This window comes from Osmerus eperlanus, chromosome 21 (assembly GCF_963692335.1).
Source record: "Osmerus eperlanus chromosome 21, fOsmEpe2.1, whole genome shotgun sequence".
Lineage (NCBI taxonomy): Eukaryota > Metazoa > Chordata > Actinopteri > Osmeriformes > Osmeridae > Osmerus > Osmerus eperlanus.
In genome coordinates this window covers 7,883,041-7,902,285 of record NC_085038.1, presented here as the reverse complement: position 1 = coordinate 7,902,285, position 19,245 = coordinate 7,883,041, and the positions used below count along the sequence as shown (strand labels likewise).

Here is a 19,245-nt window from a genome sequence, read left to right as displayed (position 1 = left end):
GACTTTCTTGTCTGGAAAGGGCAGGTCTGTCCACCAAGAAGCAGTTCACGTAGGAGTGGAATTTTGGCAAGGGTACAATACAGTTGCTGACATTCCCTTTCTTTCCCAAGGAAATTGTAACTCTGTTGTAACTCAGTTACAGGTAATGGACCATATGACCAATAGACTATTAGAATGAGTTATTGCAGACTACTTTAATAGCATCGGCAATGTGCGGACTATGGATTCGTAGTGATAAACAATAGGCGTGTTTTTTGGTTGGTGAATGGATAGAATCGGCAGTGTAATCGCAAAACAGGGAGCGCTTCAAGTACCCGCAACATGGGCAGCCCCGTTGCAGTCAGATCATATCGATTTGTATCTCTGCGATGCGTGCAATCTATTAGCAAACAGAAATCCGGAACTTCTGATCAGATAGAGACAACAACCCATGGGAAGTACAAAACGATTGACGATCTTCCCGGACCTTCTTTGGCAACCACTGTTTACAGGTTATTTGTGAAGGGCTATGCAGACAAAAGCCATGCCATGCAGGTGAGACCCAAAATATTGTTCGCAGTCATCTGGGACGACTACAGCTTTAATGACCTTTCCTAGAAAAAATAAATCACCTTATGTCCTTGCTTTCCAGGCTCACCAGATTCACCTTTAGCCCCTTTGTGGCCCTTAGGATGTAATAATAATAATTTAATACTGCATAGATTGTTGCAATTCTGAACTTTCCCCAACTGTGTTTGTATAGCTCTCTGGCCTTTAATTGTTGAAATTTGTGGTGATAAGCAGTGAATGAAGTCTTTCTGTGCGTGAGATCAGACTCACGCACAGAAACAGTTACATATAAAATACTGTCTCTCACTGTAAACGACAGTTAAATCGTTTATTGTGATAGTTTACATTTTGTATACAAGGCATAGATTGCACTATAAGAATTTCATTGTACGGACTAAATTTGTTAACCGTATGAGAATATAATACCTAATCTCGAATTTAATAGATATACTAATATATCTCGTTTTTTTGTGTGTGGGGGGATATAATATTGCCGCAACGTCGTACCTTGGTCGACTGGTTACCTTATTTTTAGACCCGTGGACAACGTTGCCGCGACGTCGTACCTTGGTCGGCTGGTTACGTTATTTTTTGGTCCCGTGGACAACGTTGCCGTGACAGTTAGAAAAAGTAGAAAGTCTCTATAACTTTTTCTCTGGCCATGGATTCTCACACATCAGGCTATAACATTTTATTATCTTAAAACACTTTATCTTATTTTATTTACCTTGTGGTGAGCAAAGAGCACATTTCTTATAATGCGTTTAATTTTTCCCCCATCATCCAGATTGAAAACAAACGTTTGTATGGACCAATCTGGCGCTCGCAGTTTGGACCCTTCGACATAGTGAACGTCGCGTCTCCGGAGTTGATAGCACAGGTGATCCAACAGGAGGGCCTTTATCCAGTCCGGATCGAACTCCCCCACTGGAAGGAATACCGGGATCTGCGAGGTCAGGCCTATGGTCTCCATGTAGAGTAAGGGCCCACTCCCACCTTATAGTAAGACAGCCCAGAGTTCAATCGATCTGTTTCTCCTCCCTGCTCCTAACGTGTTTCTGTCTGCTCCTGTCCTACAGTAAGGGCTCTGAGTGGTACCGTATACGTAGCGCCCTAAACCCAAAGATGCTAAAGCTGCAAGAAGTGTCTACGTACGCTCCCATCATTCACCAGGTTGTCGGTGACCTTCTGCAGCGCGTTGAGAGCCTGCGGCTGCGCAGCCAGGACCAGGCCTTAGTCCCAGACCTCACAGCTGAGCTCTACAAGTTTGGCTTCGAAGGTGTGCATGGTGGTCGATGGCATTGTTGACTCTCTTCAAGTGGAGCCCACGTGCGTGTGCTCCTCCTCTTCATGCCCTGTCTCTCTTCAAGCTTCACTTCCGCTTATTTCTGGTTTTGACAGGCGTAAGGCACCTTTGCTAGGCGTAGGGCACGTAGCAGTTCACGTTTGTGGGATACTTGTGTCTTAAATTGTCCCTTTCCTGCACTTTGTGTTTGTGATCCTGTTACTGTGTCTGGCAAGAAACAACACCCACTAGTTGATGTTGCACTTCAGATACATCGATGTTTCTACTGAACTGTACTAGGCACAACTGCAATCGAGATGTCATTGTAAGACTGTAATTGAGGTGCTGTTATTGCAGTGTTCACCATACATGAATGAGCTAACTTCTGCAATCGTGATGTTATTGTTGCATTGTACATGTATTTTAACAGGTGAGACATTTCCTTGACTCAGACCACTGCATTGCTGTAGAACTTGTATGCCTTTCTGATTATTGCTTTTCTGCTGCACTTTCTATAGTATGCACTATGTGTATGTTGCTTTGCATCAAAGCATCTTCTATATGAATAAAATGTCAAATGTGAAGTACTAAACTCGCTCCACTCATTTGTATCCCAACGCCACTCATTTGGATGTCCTGTACAAGTTTGAAGCAGTTTTTCGAACTGTTCTAACTGGTTCTAACTCTTTCCAGGCATCTCATCCATCCTGTTTGAGACCCGTCTGGGCTGCCTGAAAGAGGAGATCCCAGAGGACACGCTTCGTTTCATAGCCGCAGCCAACACCATGTTGACCCTGTCAGAGACAGTCCTGTTCTTCCCCCGCTGGAGTCGCAGAGTGCTCCCCTTCTGGAAGCGTTTCGTCCAGGCCTGGGATGACCTCTATGATGTTGGTAGGCAGGCAAAAACATGGACTTAATGTAAACTTAGGCTTACATTGGCTAGTTAAGATGAGGTCTGTGTTGGACGCCTTCAGATGCATTGTTTCGAGGTGATGATCCCACTCTATTGAATGTTGAGAAGATTTAAGTGTGTGTCTCCTGGCATGTCTGCTAACTTCAGTGTGTGTGTGTGTGTGTGTGTGCGTGTCTTCCTGCATGTAGCTCGCCGCCTGATTGACAGGAAGGTGGAACAGATCAGTGCCCAGGTGGCAGCTGGGAAGCCAGTGGAGGGGATGTACCTGACACACTTGTTGTCATGTGACAAGCTCACCCTGCCCGAAGTCTATATCAGCATTACAGAGCTGCTGCTGGGGGGAGTCGACACGGTGAGGGGGGGGGGGGGGGGGTGCAAGGGAGCTCACGAAAATCGGGGGAGGTTGGATATTTTGTTTGTGTGTGGAGAGGGGATTTCAAATTTTACCTTTTAAGGTATCGTTTCGAGTATTCCCTGTTTTCTTTCGATTTTTTTTTGGATGTCTTCATAATGTGAACATTGTTTCAGATTCTGCAATCTTAAAATACACACACACACACACATACATTGCAAAGGACTTGCTTGGCCGCATTCCCAGGTGCGGCCTTGTCAGGGCTTGCCTTGATTTATCACCTTTGTGAAATCTGGAGTTGAAGCTGCCAACTGTCTCATCTCTCGTTATTCTTTTTAATTTCCTGATAAGTCCATATGTTGCTGATTTAGATGGTAGATAATGAAAACTGATTTCTGCTCTCTGAAACAGCCTGCACTCTTCTCAAACCTATCTCTCTCTCTCTTTCTCTGTGTGTGTCTCACATATCAGACATCTAACACATTGTCTTGGACTCTGTACCATTTGGCTGGGGACAGTTCCGCCCAGGACAGGCTGTACAGAGAGGTCACCTCTGTGTGTCCAGGCAGACAGCTGCCCACCTCCGATGACCTGACCAGGATGCCCTATCTGAAGGCCGTCATCAAAGAGACCCTTCGGTGAGCTTCAGTCCTGTGCATAGTGGTCTGGTCAGATCTTGATTTTAGTTTTTGGTTCAGCTGGTGATTCGAACCTCTGATATCTCTGTTGTACTGAATCTACTCTCCAAAGGTATAGGAGCTGCGATGATGGCAAATGTATACCATCCCAGAAAGATTAGAGAATGTCTGGTCAACTTGATGGTGTATGTAAATGGAGATAGTGTCTATGTAGCATTGTCTAAATTATTCTAAACACCAATCGGGAAAGGTTCTTCTGGCTTAAAACTATTACATAAGGTAGTCCAAGACATTGGTGCAGAGTACATTAAAGCCCTTAAATCAAATTCAGTTTGGACTTTTGGAACAGTTAGCAAGATAAAGTCTTATGTATGATTAGAGGGCCCACTAAGAATCAGCTTCAACTGACACAAGGTACATTGAACAGCATGAATATAAACTGGAATGTCAGGGAAATGTTCATTTATATTATGCTCTCAAGTGCTGTGCTGGGTTTAATGGAGTATTAGATTAGATTCAACTTTATTGTCATTACACAAGTACAGGTACAAGGCAACAAAATGTAGTTTAGGTCTAACCAGAAGTGCAATAGCAGTAAGTGCAGGATGTACAGTGTAGTGCAATAAAGTATGGACAGAACTACCCTAAAAAAGTGTAAAAGTGCGGTGGAAAGTGATTGCATATTACAGTTAGAAGTACGGTGCAAAATGCAAATGTAAACAGTTGGTACTGTAAATAACAGTCGGCAGTGCAAATGAGCATAATCTGCTAGCTTTCTAAGGCACAATGTCACTGTTGTTAATATTTATGTAACAAAACCTAGGTTTTACAGTGATTCTTTTTGCGGTCAGTGTGATTCTACTGATTCCAACTATCTTCCAATATTTTATTGTCGTTGAAGGTTATACCCCGTCGTATCTGGAAATGGTCGTCTGGCAGTTGAAAATGATGTTGTGGTGGACAACTTTTGGTTTCCCAAAAAGGTCAGAACATACTATGATAACAACAAAATCTGAAACCATGTTGCTTCTGCTGTTGAAATATTTTATTCTTGCATTTTATTTCCACTGTTTATTTCTATAACTGTATTTCATCCTGTGTCATTTTGTAAGCAACCATGAATGGCAACTTGGGTCCAAGGTTCACTCCATAATGCACAACAATAAAATATTTGTATCTGGGACTGCATTTAATGATTAATAATCATCAGAAAATAATGTAATGTTCCATGTATGCCACACTGCTATTTTCATCTTTGTCTCTTTTGACCTACCTCAGACTCAGTTTCATCTCTGCCACTATGCAACAAGCCACGATGAGAAGCAGTTTGTGGATGCAGAGCGCTTTGCCCCAGAGCGCTGGCTGAGGGGGGGGCCTGTGGGGTTCCAACACCACCCATACAGCTCCATCCCTTTTGGGGTTGGTGTGCGTGCCTGCGTGGGCAAGAGAGTGGCAGAGCTGGAGATGTACTTTGCCCTGTCCAGGGTAAGTGTGAGAGATCTCTCATGACGAACGTCCCGAAAGCATGAACACATGAACACCTATAACTAGTCTCAGCTGACACGGACCCTCTACTTTGATGTATTGATCCTGTCTATCACCTACAGTTACTGCAGCATTATGAGATCCTGCCTGAGAAAGGGGCTCAACCCGTGGAGCCGAAAACAAGAACGCTAATGATTCCCTCTAAACCCATCAACCTGTGCTTCCTGCCCAGGGCCTGAGGGAAGTGCCAGAGAGTCAAAAACACATTTGTCTGATCATTAAACCTTGCCAGACACAACATGATCATGGTCAATGGTCAAAGTCAATATTATAATGGACTTTTTTGAATTTTTTTTGTAAATAATAATAATTTCCTTAAACAGCCTGTTTTCAGTATGCATGTGTTAGTTACAAATATATAATATTAAATCGTATTCACAAAGATTAATTTGTTACCTTCCATACATAAGGGGTTAGTATTACTCCATTGTTCACATGCAGTTCTTCCTAATGGAAATAAAAATGCCTGCCTGATCTAATAAACAAAATAAAGTGGGTACCCTTGGCGGAGTTCTCATTAAAACACCAATTTGTTTTTGTCATCTTTGGTTATTGCCTGTCCATCAAATCAATTCAAAGTAAACTGTATTTGTTCTCTGAGAGAAAATTGAAAGTCCTTTAGAGAAGAGTGAGGGATCCTCAACTCCAGAGATGGTTCGTAATGCCCAAAGCTGCAGACCATATGCTGGAGACATGGTCCTATAAATAAAACAAAACCCAAATGTAAAGACAAATTGTGAGTAAAGTCTATAAATGTGCAGGTGCAAATATGATTCCATCATACCATTGTTGTATTCACTATGCATTCAGGTCTGTGATAAGCTTAAATAACTTAAAGACAAAAAAACTGTTGCACTGAATAAACACTGTATTGGGAGACAGCGTTCTTGCACTGTAGTAGGCAATTGTTATTATTTTTGTTCAACGTGCCTATAGGGGACTAGGCTACTCTGACCACCGAAAAAGGCTAAAATAAAATAGGTAATGTAATTTAAGCATGTAACCTATTTAACATATTCTGTGTTCTTTGATGCCAATTTAAATTGGAAATATTGTTCATGCCATTTCATTTCGCTCGCTCCCGACGCTGAACTCCAGCCCTGCACGTTCCTGCAAAGTGGTATGCTCCAGTGTGAACGTATTGAGCGTGCTGCTGATGCGATGCCGCCCCAACTGCTTCCATACATTTTCCTCTGAACCCAGCAAACACTGACTTTGAGATGTATCATTGGACTGAAGCAGCACCCCATAGGCTATACATTGATACAATATAAAATTCCGTTATATAGGGTTTTCGTATTTAAAGCAAGAACGGGATAGACGACCCGACGCATATTCGCTATCAGACAGGTTAACCATTGAAAAGGCGAGCTTTCGATCGTATTTGAAAGAAGTGGGGTTCGAACTGAAAGATGCTGAGCGATTCCATGATGTCCATTTTGGGTGAGATGCAAGCAGATGTCCAGGGTTGGCAGCGCGGATGAAGCTTCTCACGGACCTATTTGTAGGATGCTGAGACTTGGCGATGGTGAGTAGAGTACAGCTTGCCTCTTTGTTCGCGGCGATCATCTGAACTGACAACTAAGGCCGCAGGTTCTTTAAAGACAACACGTTTTTATCAACAAAAATAAATAGCTATAACTAAACAATAGTAAGTTTGAACATGATAGTTCAGCCTGACAGAATCGTCTAAAATGAGGTCTGGATCTCAATTACATCGGAATGAAGGATCCTCTTCAACATGTAGGCCACTTGTCATGATGGTATTTTTTAATCCGGCAAAATGAGGGCGTTCACATGTCAGCTAATTTATTTAGGTCAGATGTGGCATTGTAGTGTAGTAGATGACATATCTATTCCTTCTGTCTGATCACAGCGATGTTGTTATTAGATAGGCTATTCGTAGGGCTACGTAGCCTACTGCCCTCTCTCTTCTAAGATAGCTGGAAACAAACATCTAATGTGCGATTTCCATATGCCAAATTGCGTTCTCCAAAACACCCTTATGTTCAGCGAAAGCAAGCCTATGCCTATGTTATTTATGGGCGCAATTTGTCACATTAACCTGATCCCCCTTTCTTACTGTAACATGTTAAAAGACTGTCTGTATGTTACTTGGTCGTTTGGCTGGGACAAACGACCAAGTAACATACAGTCTTTTCAAAGGAAAAGAAGTGCTTAAACCATGTGCTGTACAATATAGACTTCTCTTATGAAGTGTCAGTATTCCTCTGGACCTTTGTTACTGCTGTGTTGCATTGTCTTTTCATGTTGTATTACACTGGCATACTTCAGTTTTCCAGACATGTACAGTAGCATGTAGCAGTTTGTTGACAATGATCTGGCACTTGCCCCCTCCTCCCTCTCTGACTCTGTGTGCCAGTGGGGTAAACATTATGTCACTGGATTTGATTACCTTGATTCCACTGTGTCCTCAGTCCTTCTTTTCCAAGTACACGTAAGAAGTTTTTTTTAATCTTCCAAGTAACTTTGAGAACAAGGGAAGAATAGAAGAAGCGAGGAACCGAGAAAACGTGAGACTCGACAAACGCGCCTGCCTTCCGTCAATCAACACATTCAGTTGTCCTTTTTCTCCTCCTTGGCACACGGCCCAACTCTCCCAGGAACACCAGGCGTTAGATTGGGGCTTGGGAGAAGAGAAGTAGAGCGAGGCCAGGCAATCGATCTCTGTGGCAGCGATGGAACAACAGTTTTCTGACACTGATCCCAGTGGCAATCTACCAAACAAGCCCTGAGCATGTCACTGCCCTGTACCTCTCTGGTTCTGCTCTGGCCACTCTCAGTAAACACACACGTGAAAGGAAAGATAAGAGGCTAGACCAGGACGAATATTGATATGACTTCCACGAACGGATGCTGTTGGTATGTCTGACCCTGGATGCTTCCAAGGTAGTGAGATTCTCTAATGACTTTGCTGATTGGAGCACGTAATGGTCCCCGCCTTAGGGTGATCATTAAACCTATTGATCTTCTCATAGTTATCACATTGGCTACATTATCATTGTCTGTTTTCCCCTTTGATTTATTAATTAGGTGTTGTCCAAGAGGCCTGTCTAGCACGTGTATGCTGGGTTTAGCAGTGTAAGTGTATAATTACAATACATACAGCCTCTAGATATCACATGATGCGTTTTATCCAAACCATTAAGGTGGCTTATTACGTGAATTGTTTTGTAGGTTCATATCTTCCACACGGCTGTCGTAAAATCCAGTTTGGCGCTTGATTCTGCCGCATACGATAAAGTTGCTGTATTGCGACGGCTGTTTGTCCGGTCCCTTCTTCGGCGAGGGCGGCGTGAGGGGAATATTGAGTGAGATTCCCCAGATGCTTTGAATAAGGAGCCTCTGTTGTTGCCACGGTGACTTATGTAAGAGCGACGAGAACGTGGGCGCAAACGGGGCGTTTTGGTCGGCGCACCGAGGAGTGTGGGACCGCGCTGCCGCCGACCACACACCTGAACCTCGTGTCCGGTGAGGCGGGGGGAACGGAAGGGAGAGCGTGGCGGCGTGCCGTGCGGAGGATGGTTGATGGAGGGAGAGATAGACAGAAGTCACGGCGTGCCGATAGAGGAGGCGGGGGGACGGAGTGATGTGATAAAGGAAGGAGAACTTGGGAGTAAAGAGTATGTGTGTGTGTGTGTGTGTGTGTTACCTCCCAGCGTGTGTTGAGGTGTGACTGAGAGAGAATTCCCCCCCCCCCCCCCCCCCCCGTCACAGAATGGATATAGATGAATCTCATTATCTGGATATGCACAGTGACACTCCACACAAATACCGGGATTAACACCAGTGCGCCAAAGCACCAATGCATGGGAGAGGATTTTCTATGCGTCGTCTATGAAATGGTGTTTTTCTAACGTGACCTTGTAGCTCTTAAAAGTATTTGCGTTTCCTAGAAATGGTCCAGATGGTCAGAAAGGAGAAGGATGAAAGCGTTCCTCGACACCCTATTTTGGAATGAAGTGCTACATTATAAAGGGCACTGTTATAGCACTGTGTTGTCCTGGACAGAATGAATGAATGCGGCTGAATAGTATTGATTGGAGGAGCCGGTGAAGAGGAGTCTCAAGAGTCAAAACCAAAACAACTGCAGCTGTCCTCCTCCCCCTCCTCCGCCTCCTCCTCCGTTCATTCAGAAGATGTGCGAAACGCCTCAATACCACAAATGTTCGTTTGGACGCAGGGCCAGTTTAATCGTTTATGTTGCAGCTTCTGCATTCTGGGTGTAAACAAAGGCCGGTATTCATGGTCCTGGCCTGGTCAAAGACAAAGCCCACATTGTGCTATCACGCTTCTGCCTATCAGGGATTCCCATTCTCGTCCCGCTCGATGTACAATCCAATACAAATGTATTTATAAAACCCATTTCGAAACAAACCACATTGACCACAGTGCTGTACAGGCAAGTGTAATGTAGACACCTACTCTTATGAACAGTTAACAGTCAAGAGTAATTCTGCTGTTTGACTTGTGCCAGTAGAGCTGCTGTGTGTCTTGGACTTAGCCAGGCTGGACCATAACAACGTTGGCCCTCCTGCAGTCACAGTGTCTCCATAGAGGTTGGAGGTTGGCTTCACATGCAAACAAAGATGGCCGACAGCGTGGACAACAAAGCCTGTACTGTGTGTCTAAAAGGACTCGGCCGCAACGTTCGGACCTGTGATGGAAAACCTTTTCTCTCCCATGGTGCCACTGCGTGAATGCATGTTCGTTTTTTCGAAAAGTCCAGATTGCCCATGGTGTTGATACACACCCATGCCCCTGTCACAGCTGTTCTCGTAGCCATGGCAACTCAGCGTGTGACGCAGAGCCAGACACGTTTCCACAACAACCACAGACAGCTGCAACCGTTATTGATTGGCATATGCATTGCACGGGGTTGGCCATTTGAGTTATCGACGGCACCGATTCAAAGTGTGTCTCCAAACTCACCCACACAGTCAAACTTATCTTCATTTAGTGTGTACACCATGTCAAATACACATACACCATCACGTGGCTCTGAACTATTTATAACCATGGCAGAACACCACAGTGAGGTTAACTTGTGCACAGATTCAGAGTGGGAAATCGAGCCACTGCTGTTTATCTGCAGTGAGTGGGAGAGAATAAGAGGGCAGGAGATTGCGGCAGGCAATGTGCCACAGCCCCCCATTTTGCACACATGAAGTGGAATTGTCTATCTGCATATTTGTCCTCAAAAGCGGCGAGAGCAAATCTTCCCGACGGGAAGATATCAGCTACAGAACGGAAGCAGAGTGAGTAATGCTTTACGAAGCAGTTACATAAGGCAGCACCGGGGAGACCAATGACATTGGCACATGTAGCCCGTTTCCTTCTCTTCTTTCTGTTCTCTCTCACATCCCCCCCCCCCTTTTTTCTTTGCACTCGGGCATTCCATGAGCAAATGTGACGCTCTTTTTTTTCGAGGAGTGGGAAAGGTGATAAGAGTGTAAACCTTCCCTTTCTGGGTCCCTCTCCCCCCCCCCCCCCCCCGCTGGCTTTTTAGGGTCGTGGCGGGGGTGGTGGTGAGTGTGAGCCGTTGGACTCGTCCCCGAGATGACGTCCTTCCCGTCGCAGTGGTATGAGGCGAGAGGTGACAGGCCTGTCCCCCTCGTGGCTCACGGGAACCTCCCGGGCAGCACCGTGCGGCGGAGTGGGACAATACGAGGGAACAGACTCGGAACCTGCCGAGTGACACAGAGAGGGGAGGGGGGGGGGGCTGTGAGATAAAGAAGATAAAGCTTTGTGTCCTCCGCTGTAGTGACACTTTTGTTCGTACGGCAGAGCATCACAGAGTGCGGTGACGGTGACGAAATCCAATCGAGCAGCCTGCTAAGGAAGCACGAGCCACGCCCCCCCCCACGCGCACACTAACACCCCCCCACGCGCTCCACGTCAAGATTTGTGGAGCGTTTGTGCGTGTGTGTGTGTCATCGTAGTGCGTTGGAGGAGGATGAGTGTGCGGTGCCTGGTGGTGTTTGGGGAGCTGTTACTCTGGCGGGGTGTGTTAGTCAAGAGTCACCAGTCAGGGGTGTAGCTGCATCATAGCCAGACCGACCAGGACGGGGGCAGGGCGACAGATTGCAGGAGGAGGCTTGAGTGGGTCTGCGCCAGTCGGGAGGTTCAGCTTCAGCGGTTTCTCTTCTCATTCACCACTCACTTGGCAGTCACTTGGGCGCTAGTCACGACTGAAACACTGCGACATTCACTCGTACATTTGATCCACCACGGCAACCGAGGCCAACGGGATTTCGAAGGAGGGTTGACATACTTTGTGTGTGCCTGCCCATGCGTGCATGTGTGTGTGTGTGTGTGTGGGAATGCATGTTGTTTTTGACTTGCCTCTCACAGTCACGAACAACAGATCGGGTCACAGACTGTTGGTGTCCGTGAATCAGTCTTACGGCATAAGCACTTGCATGCAGACTGCACACACACACTGACAAACAAACACCGTACCAGTGCAACTGAGGCGCTCAACAAGATGAACTGGTCTTATTAAAGCTATGTACTTTCTCTCTGTTCGTCACCCCTCCCCCTTTCAATAACTCTGGACAGGCTATTGTGACTCAGAGAATCCTCTCCCTTTCACTGCCACCCCACAGCTATGCAAATAGCCCCCCACACACACATGCACACACGCAAAACCAACAAACCAGTGCACATGAGCGCAACGGTCGTTTATTAAAGCTCTCTGCTTGTGGTCAGTGGCGATCTATCTTGTCCTCTTATCACTGCTGGGGGAGATGGACAACCTCTGCAGGTTGAGGTTAGTAAGCTTCCAGTCGGCCAGTGCTCCAGTCTACCGTTTCTCAGAGCAGTGTTCGTGTTTAACTGTACGTTTGCACGTCTGTGTGCTTGTGTACTGTTGTATACCTGTAAAGTTGACACGTTGTACACGGTCAAATCCCGTTTACCACGTATCAACACGACCGAGAACTGTGAGGAACAGCATGGCGGCGACTAGATTATCACTCAGAGCCTTGGGTGAATGTTTCCCGGAAACACGTGTCCCCATGTGCTTAACTCAAGCCTCAAATCCTGCCCTGTGTCAATCAGGGTCACTGTCTGAGCAGGTAAGAAGAGATCTTCAAAGCACCCTCCGTTGAGAAGATTGAGCGGTTGTACGCTAGGATGCTACGGGCTGCGGGCGGCGCCTGGAATACAGCTACCTGAGTTCCTGTCAGTTCCGTCAGTCAGCTGAGGTTAGCAGGCCCTGGCTGTCTGCTGCCCGACAGGCGGGAAGACCGGAGCAGCACAGACGCTGAGGCTTCCGGGGGATTAACACAGCTGGACGTCTGATGGGCGGCGGCGCCCATCCGTCTGACGTAACAGGAGGCTAGTACGCTACGCATCACTTGTCAGTCCAATGAACCCCCCTCCACCTGGGGCTTAGAAAGCTGCTATCTGTGCACGACGGCCGTCCATTAGTCCTGCAGTAGTTTGTTCCGTATTTTCAGGCAGCTCGTCCCGTTGCGTTTTCCCCACAGTTTACAGGTTTGTTTGTTTCCGCTCATGCTTGATTTATTTTTAGCTGCAAGGTTTTTACATCTGTTGTATTGTTAATGAGCCAAGATGACACTTCTCAGCACTGATATTTGAGAACGGAAGACGGCGTCTGACACCCGATAGTCATAAACACACGGAGACACGGCCGGGATCTCACACCCTCACTAACGGTCTGAAGCTGCATCACGCATCCCTCCGCTGTGCTGCCTCCCTCACACGACACAGCCCCCCCTCTTCCATATTTCGAGTCATTGTTTACGTGTGGTGTGATGGGGGAGTGGCCAGAGGGAGACAGCTAAACAACTGCACAGAGCAATGTGAACAGAGAGGAATGGGCATGCAGGCATACGGATTGGCTCACACACTGTTGCTATGGGTGTTTAGTCTGCTCTGCCATTGGTCAGACCGCCGTTGGACCAGGGCCCAACTCACCATCCAGCAGCATCCGCCCATTGTCATGACAACAGACAGGAAGTAGCAGGGTGTTTTTGTAGATGCCCGAAAGAATGCCTCGGCCTGTTTTCAGAAGATGATCTCTCGTGAACATAGATACTGCAGTCTAACAGTGCAGGGAAACAGCTTAGGGACTGGCCTGTGCTTTCGGTTGTTCAGTTTGGACGAGATAATCCCTGCTGAAATGAGATTGGAGACATGCTCGGGGCCATGTGATGATGGTAGCAGGTCCCCTGAGGGGATGTGGGGCATTCTTCACTTGGCTTTAAATGAAACAGACTGAATTGCTGCCTGCTGGAGGAGAAACAACAGGAATTGATTATCTCTACGAACACAAATATCCCCCTTCCCAGTCCACTGTTATGTCCTTAAAGTCATAGCCTTCATAATCTCCAACAAAACAATGATATCCTGTGAACTACGTGTACGCCCAAACCACCACAGAAAAACCAAGACCTTGTCTTGTCTTACGGGTGCTTTAGGAACATACAGTAATGCAGAAGTTTGGTGCTTCTTCTCTCTCTCTCGAGCCCTCCCTTTCTCCCCTCTCCTCTCATCCCGTATGAAGGGAGGAGACAACAGGTGGTGCAGTTGTCCCACAGGGGCCCCTGTCTCCTGTTCATCCACTTTTAATATCCTGGATGTGTTTCCTGTGGCGTAGCTCAGTGGGAGAGCAAACGCCTGCTAACCTAAAGGTGTCAGGTTCGAATCCACCCCTCCCACTGCTTTGGATAACGTTGTCTGCTACATGAATGCATCGTTTCTGTCCAACATACTCCGTTGTATCGCCTCCCTTCATATTCAGGTGCAGTAGTTCACAGACACAGAGCACCGTTCATACCTGCTGTGCTCAATTAAAACCCGATATTTGAAACCCTCACCACTTTAATGATATTAAACTCTGATGTGCTGCGTTCAGATACCTAAGCGAGTGTGTGCAATCCCACAGTTCATTAGAATCGCCCACGGATGGAGAGAGGGAAAACAAGAAGGCGGGGGGGAGGGAGGAAGGGAGGGCTGTTGTTCAGGTGAGGGAATGAGGGAAGGTGTGGTGGGAGTCTGTGGAGTTCATGAATATCTCACCAGCAGCTCCAGTCAGACAGGCACGCCTGCTCCTCCCACCCCTTCCCCCCCCCCCCCCTCCCTCCAGACTTGCATAACCCAGCGCCTGACCCAGAAACCTGGCCTGGCCTCACACGGAACGCCCGGGTTCACACAACACACGGAGAGAAAAGAAGAGATGAAGACACACAGCATGGAGTGAGAGAACGTGGTTGGCCGGCGCTGAGCTGCACCACAAGGATACCTCTCTCTCCCCTCTCTCTCTATCTCTCTCTATCTCTCTCCCCCCCTCTACCTCTCTCTTTCTCTCTCTCTGTGTGCTTTCACTGTTGCCTGTTCAAAAGAGGTTCCCTACTTCGTCAGAACAGAGCGCTCTCATGGACGGTTTCCTGTTCCCGGGTCCCTGTGGTGAGGATTTGCATCTCTGAAGGCTCAATCTGAAAGGGAGAGAGTCAGTTGTAGGCCTTTTGATGACTGCCGTGTCTGTTTAGACGGGTGTAGAGTGCAAACCAGTTAGCGCTTTGATGACTGCCGTGTCTCACGGTTGTAGTGCAGTGCAAACCCGTTTCAAACCTTAAAATGCTTTTGAATGATTTTTCCATTATTGATTTTAATGACTTTCTCTCTCTCTTTCCCTTCATCTATCTCTCTCTCTCTCTCTCTCTCTCTCTCTCTCTCTCTCTCTCTGTCTCTCTCTCTCTCTCGCTTCCCTTCTCTCTTCCTCACTCTCTCCCTGTCTCTCTTCCTCTCTCTCTCTCCCTCCCTCAATAGGTGGATCCTTGTGGATGGGATCTTAACCTTCCCTGCCCCTATCCTCCCTGGCCCCTCTCCTGAGAGAGCCCTCTATCCTCTCTCCACCACCTCGCCCCCGCCCCGTCGCCATGACGTCCACGTTGCAGACGCTGGCCTTGAAGCTGGCCCCGCCCCCTCAGGACCTGAGCCCCGAGCGATTGGACGGGTGCGAGGAGACGGGCCGGCGCTACAAGGTGGTCCCCTCCGTGGTCTGCTCCATGTGCTGTCTCTTCGGCATCATCTACTGTTTCTTCGGTGAGTCTCCGGCGATATCTCTGACTGCCTCTCTCTCTCTCTCTGTCCGTCTAGTCTTTTTCCCTATCTCTCTGTCTCTGTCCATCTCTCTCTGTCTCTGTCCATAGGGCTTTTAATCAGAAGGTTGCCGGTTCGATTCCTGGCCGTGCAAAATTATGTCCTTGGGCAAGGCACTTCACCCTACTTGCCTCGGGGGGGAATGTCCCTGTACTTACTGTAAGTCGCTCTGGATAAGAGCGTCTGCTAAATGACTAAATGTAAATCTGACCCTCCCTCTATCCTTCTCCACCCCCCCCTCCCTCCCCCCCCCCCCCCGTCCATCCCAGGCTACCGCTGCTTCAAGGCGGTGATGTTCCTGACGGGCCTGATGTTCGGCTCCGTGGTCATCTTCATGCTGTGCTACAAGGAGCGCGTGCTGGACACCCAGCTGAGCGCCGAGGCCAGCGTGGGCATCGGCCTGGGCATCGGCACGCTGTGCGGCCTGGTCACCATGCTGGTGCGCAGCGTGGGCCTCTTCATGGTGGGCCTGCTGCTGGGCCTGCTGGTGGCCGTGGCCACCCTGGTGGGCATGGAGGAGCTGTCCGACAGCCCCCCGCGCTCCGTCTGGGTGCCCCTGGGCGTGCTGCTGGGCCTGGGCATGCTGTTCGCCGTGCTCACCCTGCAGTGGCAGCGCCTGTTCACTACGCTGTCCACGGCCGTGTTCGGCGCGGCCGTCATCACCGTGGCGCTGGACTACTTCGTGGAGCTGTTCGCCCTGGTGCTGTACGTGTACGAGCGGGTCAAGGCGGCGCCCCCGCGGCCCGTGTGCTGGGTCACCTGGGTGGTGCTGGGGGTGTGGCCCGCCCTCGCCCTGCTGGGGGTGCTCGTCCAGTGGAAGGTGACAGCCGAGGGGTACTCCCACACGAAGGGTGAGGCTGGGCTGGGACTCAGGGCTGGGCTGGGACTCAGGGCTGGGCTGGGCTGGGACTCAGGGCTGGGCTGGGCTGGGCTGGGACTCAGGGCTGGGCTGGGACTCAGGGCTGGGCTGGGACTCAGGGCTGGGCTGGGACTCAGGGCTGGGCTGGGCTGGGACTCAGGGCTGGGCTGGGCTGGGACTCAGGGCTGGGCTGGGACTCAGGGCTGGGCTGGGCTGGGACTCAGGGCTGGGCTGGGACTCAGGGCTGGGCTGGGACTCAGGGCTGGGCTGGGACTCAGGGCTGGGCTGGGCTGGGACTCAGGGCTGCATCGAGGGGATTTAGCATGCGAGCAACTGAGCTTTTACTTGATGGGGAGATATGGAGTGTGTGTGTGTCAGGGCGGGAGAGAAAGACAGCATGTTGTTTAAGGGAGAAGAGAAAGATGGGTAGGTAGTGTAAAGACAGAGAGAGCGAGAGAGCAAGCGAGAGAGAGAGAGGGAGAGATGCTGAGCAGAGCAGCAGATTATTCCTGGTTGAGCTGCCCGACAGATGGTGCCTGGCGCTCCTTGTCTGCCCTAATATAGAGATGATTACAATCATAGTAGTAATAAAACAAAGCCACAGGGCAGTGAAAGGGCTTGCCTGCCCACACAGGCGCACAGCTGTGTGCATCTAGCCAACACAAGAGATACGGGATCAATAAATGTTAGTGCTCTGTCATTAGTAGTGGATCTTGTGGGTATACTACAAACCCGTGTGTGTGTGTGTGTGTGTGTTTAAACCCTCTCTCTCCGTCCGCCCCTCCGCCAGTGATCATCAGCCGGCAGCAGAGGCGGGTGCAGCTGATGCGTATCCGTCAGAAGGAGGAGCGGCGGGACTACAGCCGCAAGAAGAAGAAGAAGCAGCCCAGCGCGCACCACGCCAGCCAGGCCAAGCCGCTCCACCCCGAGCCCGCCTACCGCCGCAAGCCCAACCCCATACGCCGCTTCGACGGGGACGTCCTCTCTCCCGTGAGTGGCGCCCTCCTCCGCCTCGCCGTTTTTCCACCCGTCCCCCCCGTCCCCCCCGTCGTGTGTCCTGTGTTGCCCCCTGCTGCAGTATCTTAGCCTCAAATGCCATAGCATTGAACAGACTTGTACTTACAGGGACAGAATGGTCTGTTTTCTCTCTCTTTTTCAGTCCTGTGTCTTAACTTTTTCGTCGTTCTCTCTCTCTCTCTCTCTGTCCCTCTCAGAGCTACATCCAGAGTTTCCGGGAGAGGCAGGTTGAGGCCCGGCCGTACCCCCCCCAGGGCAGGCTGGGTGGCGGGCCTCACACCATGGTAGACGTGGACTATGACTGCGGTTCCACAACACCCCTCACTGCAGTGGCAGGGCCCTCACTAAGGCTGTAGCCCCAACCCCCGGACTCGATCGAACCTCTCCCCCTCGCGGGCCCGAACCACACGCCCAGTTGCCTCAAGAAGGGGGCCACCTCGAGACCACTCCCCCCCATCCCCACGCTACAAATGCTGGAGCAATCAGTGTGATGCAAGAACGGCAGACGAACACCCCCGTTCCCTGTCTGGCGCCCGCACGGAAACACACACACAGTCACGCAAGCACGCACGCACGCACGCGCAACACTTTCACGAGCACCGCGGCCGCACTTCACTTTCCCGAGCTACCGGCCCCCCCCCCCCCCTCAGGAACTGCCGTCCCCGGCGTCAAGGGGACACGGCTGGCACCGTGACAGGACGATCGGGGACCCGGAGAGGTTCAGCTCGGCTCAGGTTTCAGCAGAGTCTTTGTGTCACCGCAGCGGGACGAGGAATGGTGTCTCCTCGTTGTCTGAACTCACTGTGTGTCTCGTCTCTGCTGTAGTCACTCTTCGCTCACGTATGACGTTTCCGACCACGTTTAAAGGGGAACCGACAGACTCTTTTTGCTGTGTGTGCCATCCTGACCACTTTTCACTTTGAAGACCGTGTCATGTCTTTTTCAGGGGGGGGACAGCTTTCCGCACCCTTGGTGCTGGACAGTACACTTCTTACTAAAGGACATTCAACTCACCTGTCCCTCTTAAAATGTGGATCGTTCCCGTCAGTGAGGGAGGAAGATCCAGTTTTTTGGGTGCCTTGCTCCTCCTTAGACTCTACCATTCAGCAATAGCTAGGAGGGGTGTTACTGGTGGATCTCTTCAATCTTAAAACGAAAGACAAGAGTGATAAGTTATTGTTATCGCAATAGGGTTACTACCAGCATGTAGAGCGTGGACGCAGGGTCAAAGGTTACGGCGTAACATGCCCTTGGATTTACAATCGCCTCAGGAAGTCAGCTAGGGGTCAGCGATAGGTCAAAGGCGGAACAGGTCAGTGTAGGGTTTGACCGAGGGGGCCACTGACCACACCATCATGTAGTTAGACAAGGTCAACATTTCCCAACGATAATGTGCATTGATTTTTGGTATGGCTCATAACATTGTGTCTGTAGTGTATCATAGTGCAACCTGGTATGGTTTGTTATTGTCTTAAGAGTCTGATTGTGGAAGAGCGTCCGGCTGTGATGTATAGGTGGCCGTTCGTGCTCCAGTTGAACTATAAGGCAGCCTCGAAGAGTGTCTTTCTAGAATCCTCCAGACCAGGCCATAGCTCCTGCATGACTCTGTGGTTCTCTCTCTCTCTCTCTCTCTTGTGTGGTTTGGTCGAGTACACCCCCAGAGAAGGACTTCCCAGTGTGCCCCTTGTACATTCTTGTGACCCGCGATCTGTACATAAACACTCGCACAGTGACTGTACTGCTACTTCTGCCATTTTAAATGTTGTTTCCTGATTTGCTACATTTCGAATGTTTTGTTTTTCAAACAAAATTGTTAAGGAACTTTATAATTATAATTGAGATGTGTCCTTGCAGTGGGAGGTATTTATTTATCAGGTTATTTATTTATATTATGAAAATCCACATAATCCAAGAGTGCAACCTCTTAAATGTAGG

General features: G+C 49.1%; 2 protein-coding genes across 3 annotated transcripts; both read left to right on the top strand.

The window, feature by feature from the left end:
* The first annotated feature begins 121 nt into the window (after window positions 1-121).
* LOC134007740 (sterol 26-hydroxylase, mitochondrial) lies at window positions 122-5,805 on the top strand. Its single transcript, XM_062447396.1, has 9 exons — window positions 122-534; window positions 1,337-1,527; window positions 1,629-1,828; window positions 2,528-2,725; window positions 2,936-3,099; window positions 3,571-3,737; window positions 4,639-4,720; window positions 5,016-5,222; window positions 5,345-5,805. Exons 1-9 carry the CDS (start codon window positions 322-324, stop codon window positions 5,459-5,461), a joined length of 1,539 nt encoding a protein of 512 aa, XP_062303380.1. The 5' UTR covers window positions 122-321; the 3' UTR covers window positions 5,462-5,805.
* A 613-nt stretch (window positions 5,806-6,418) lies between these two features.
* On the top strand, window positions 6,419-19,135 carry tmem198b (transmembrane protein 198b). 2 transcript variants are annotated; one of them, XM_062446353.1, is made up of 5 exons: window positions 6,419-6,810; window positions 15,102-15,377; window positions 15,704-16,285; window positions 17,084-17,283; window positions 17,508-19,135. In XM_062446353.1, the coding sequence occupies exons 2-5, from the start codon at window positions 15,212-15,214 to the stop codon at window positions 17,664-17,666; spliced, it is 1,107 nt and encodes a 368-aa protein (XP_062302337.1). In that variant the 5' UTR covers window positions 6,419-6,810; window positions 15,102-15,211; the 3' UTR covers window positions 17,667-19,135. The 2 variants fall into 2 exon arrangements, with proteins under 2 accessions (XP_062302337.1, XP_062302338.1); XM_062446354.1 differs by lacking the exon at window positions 6,419-6,810 and adding an exon at window positions 12,383-12,644.
* The last annotated feature ends 110 nt before the right edge of the window (window positions 19,136-19,245 follow it).

Coding starts and splice junctions, on each gene's coding strand:
- LOC134007740 (XM_062447396.1), top strand. CDS start 322: ATGGGCAGCCCCGTTGCAGTCAGATCATATCGATTTGTATCTCTGCGA. Junction 535..1,336: donor ACAAAAGCCATGCCATGCAG/GTGAGACCCAAA, acceptor CCCATCATCCAG/ATTGAAAACAAACGTTTGTA. Junction 3,738..4,638: donor GTCATCAAAGAGACCCTTCG/GTGAGCTTCAGT, acceptor TTGTCGTTGAAG/GTTATACCCCGTCGTATCTG.
- tmem198b (XM_062446353.1), top strand. CDS start 15,212: ATGACGTCCACGTTGCAGACGCTGGCCTTGAAGCTGGCCCCGCCCCCT. Junction 15,378..15,703: donor CATCATCTACTGTTTCTTCG/GTGAGTCTCCGG, acceptor CGTCCATCCCAG/GCTACCGCTGCTTCAAGGCG. Junction 17,284..17,507: donor ACGGGGACGTCCTCTCTCCC/GTGAGTGGCGCC, acceptor TGTCCCTCTCAG/AGCTACATCCAGAGTTTCCG.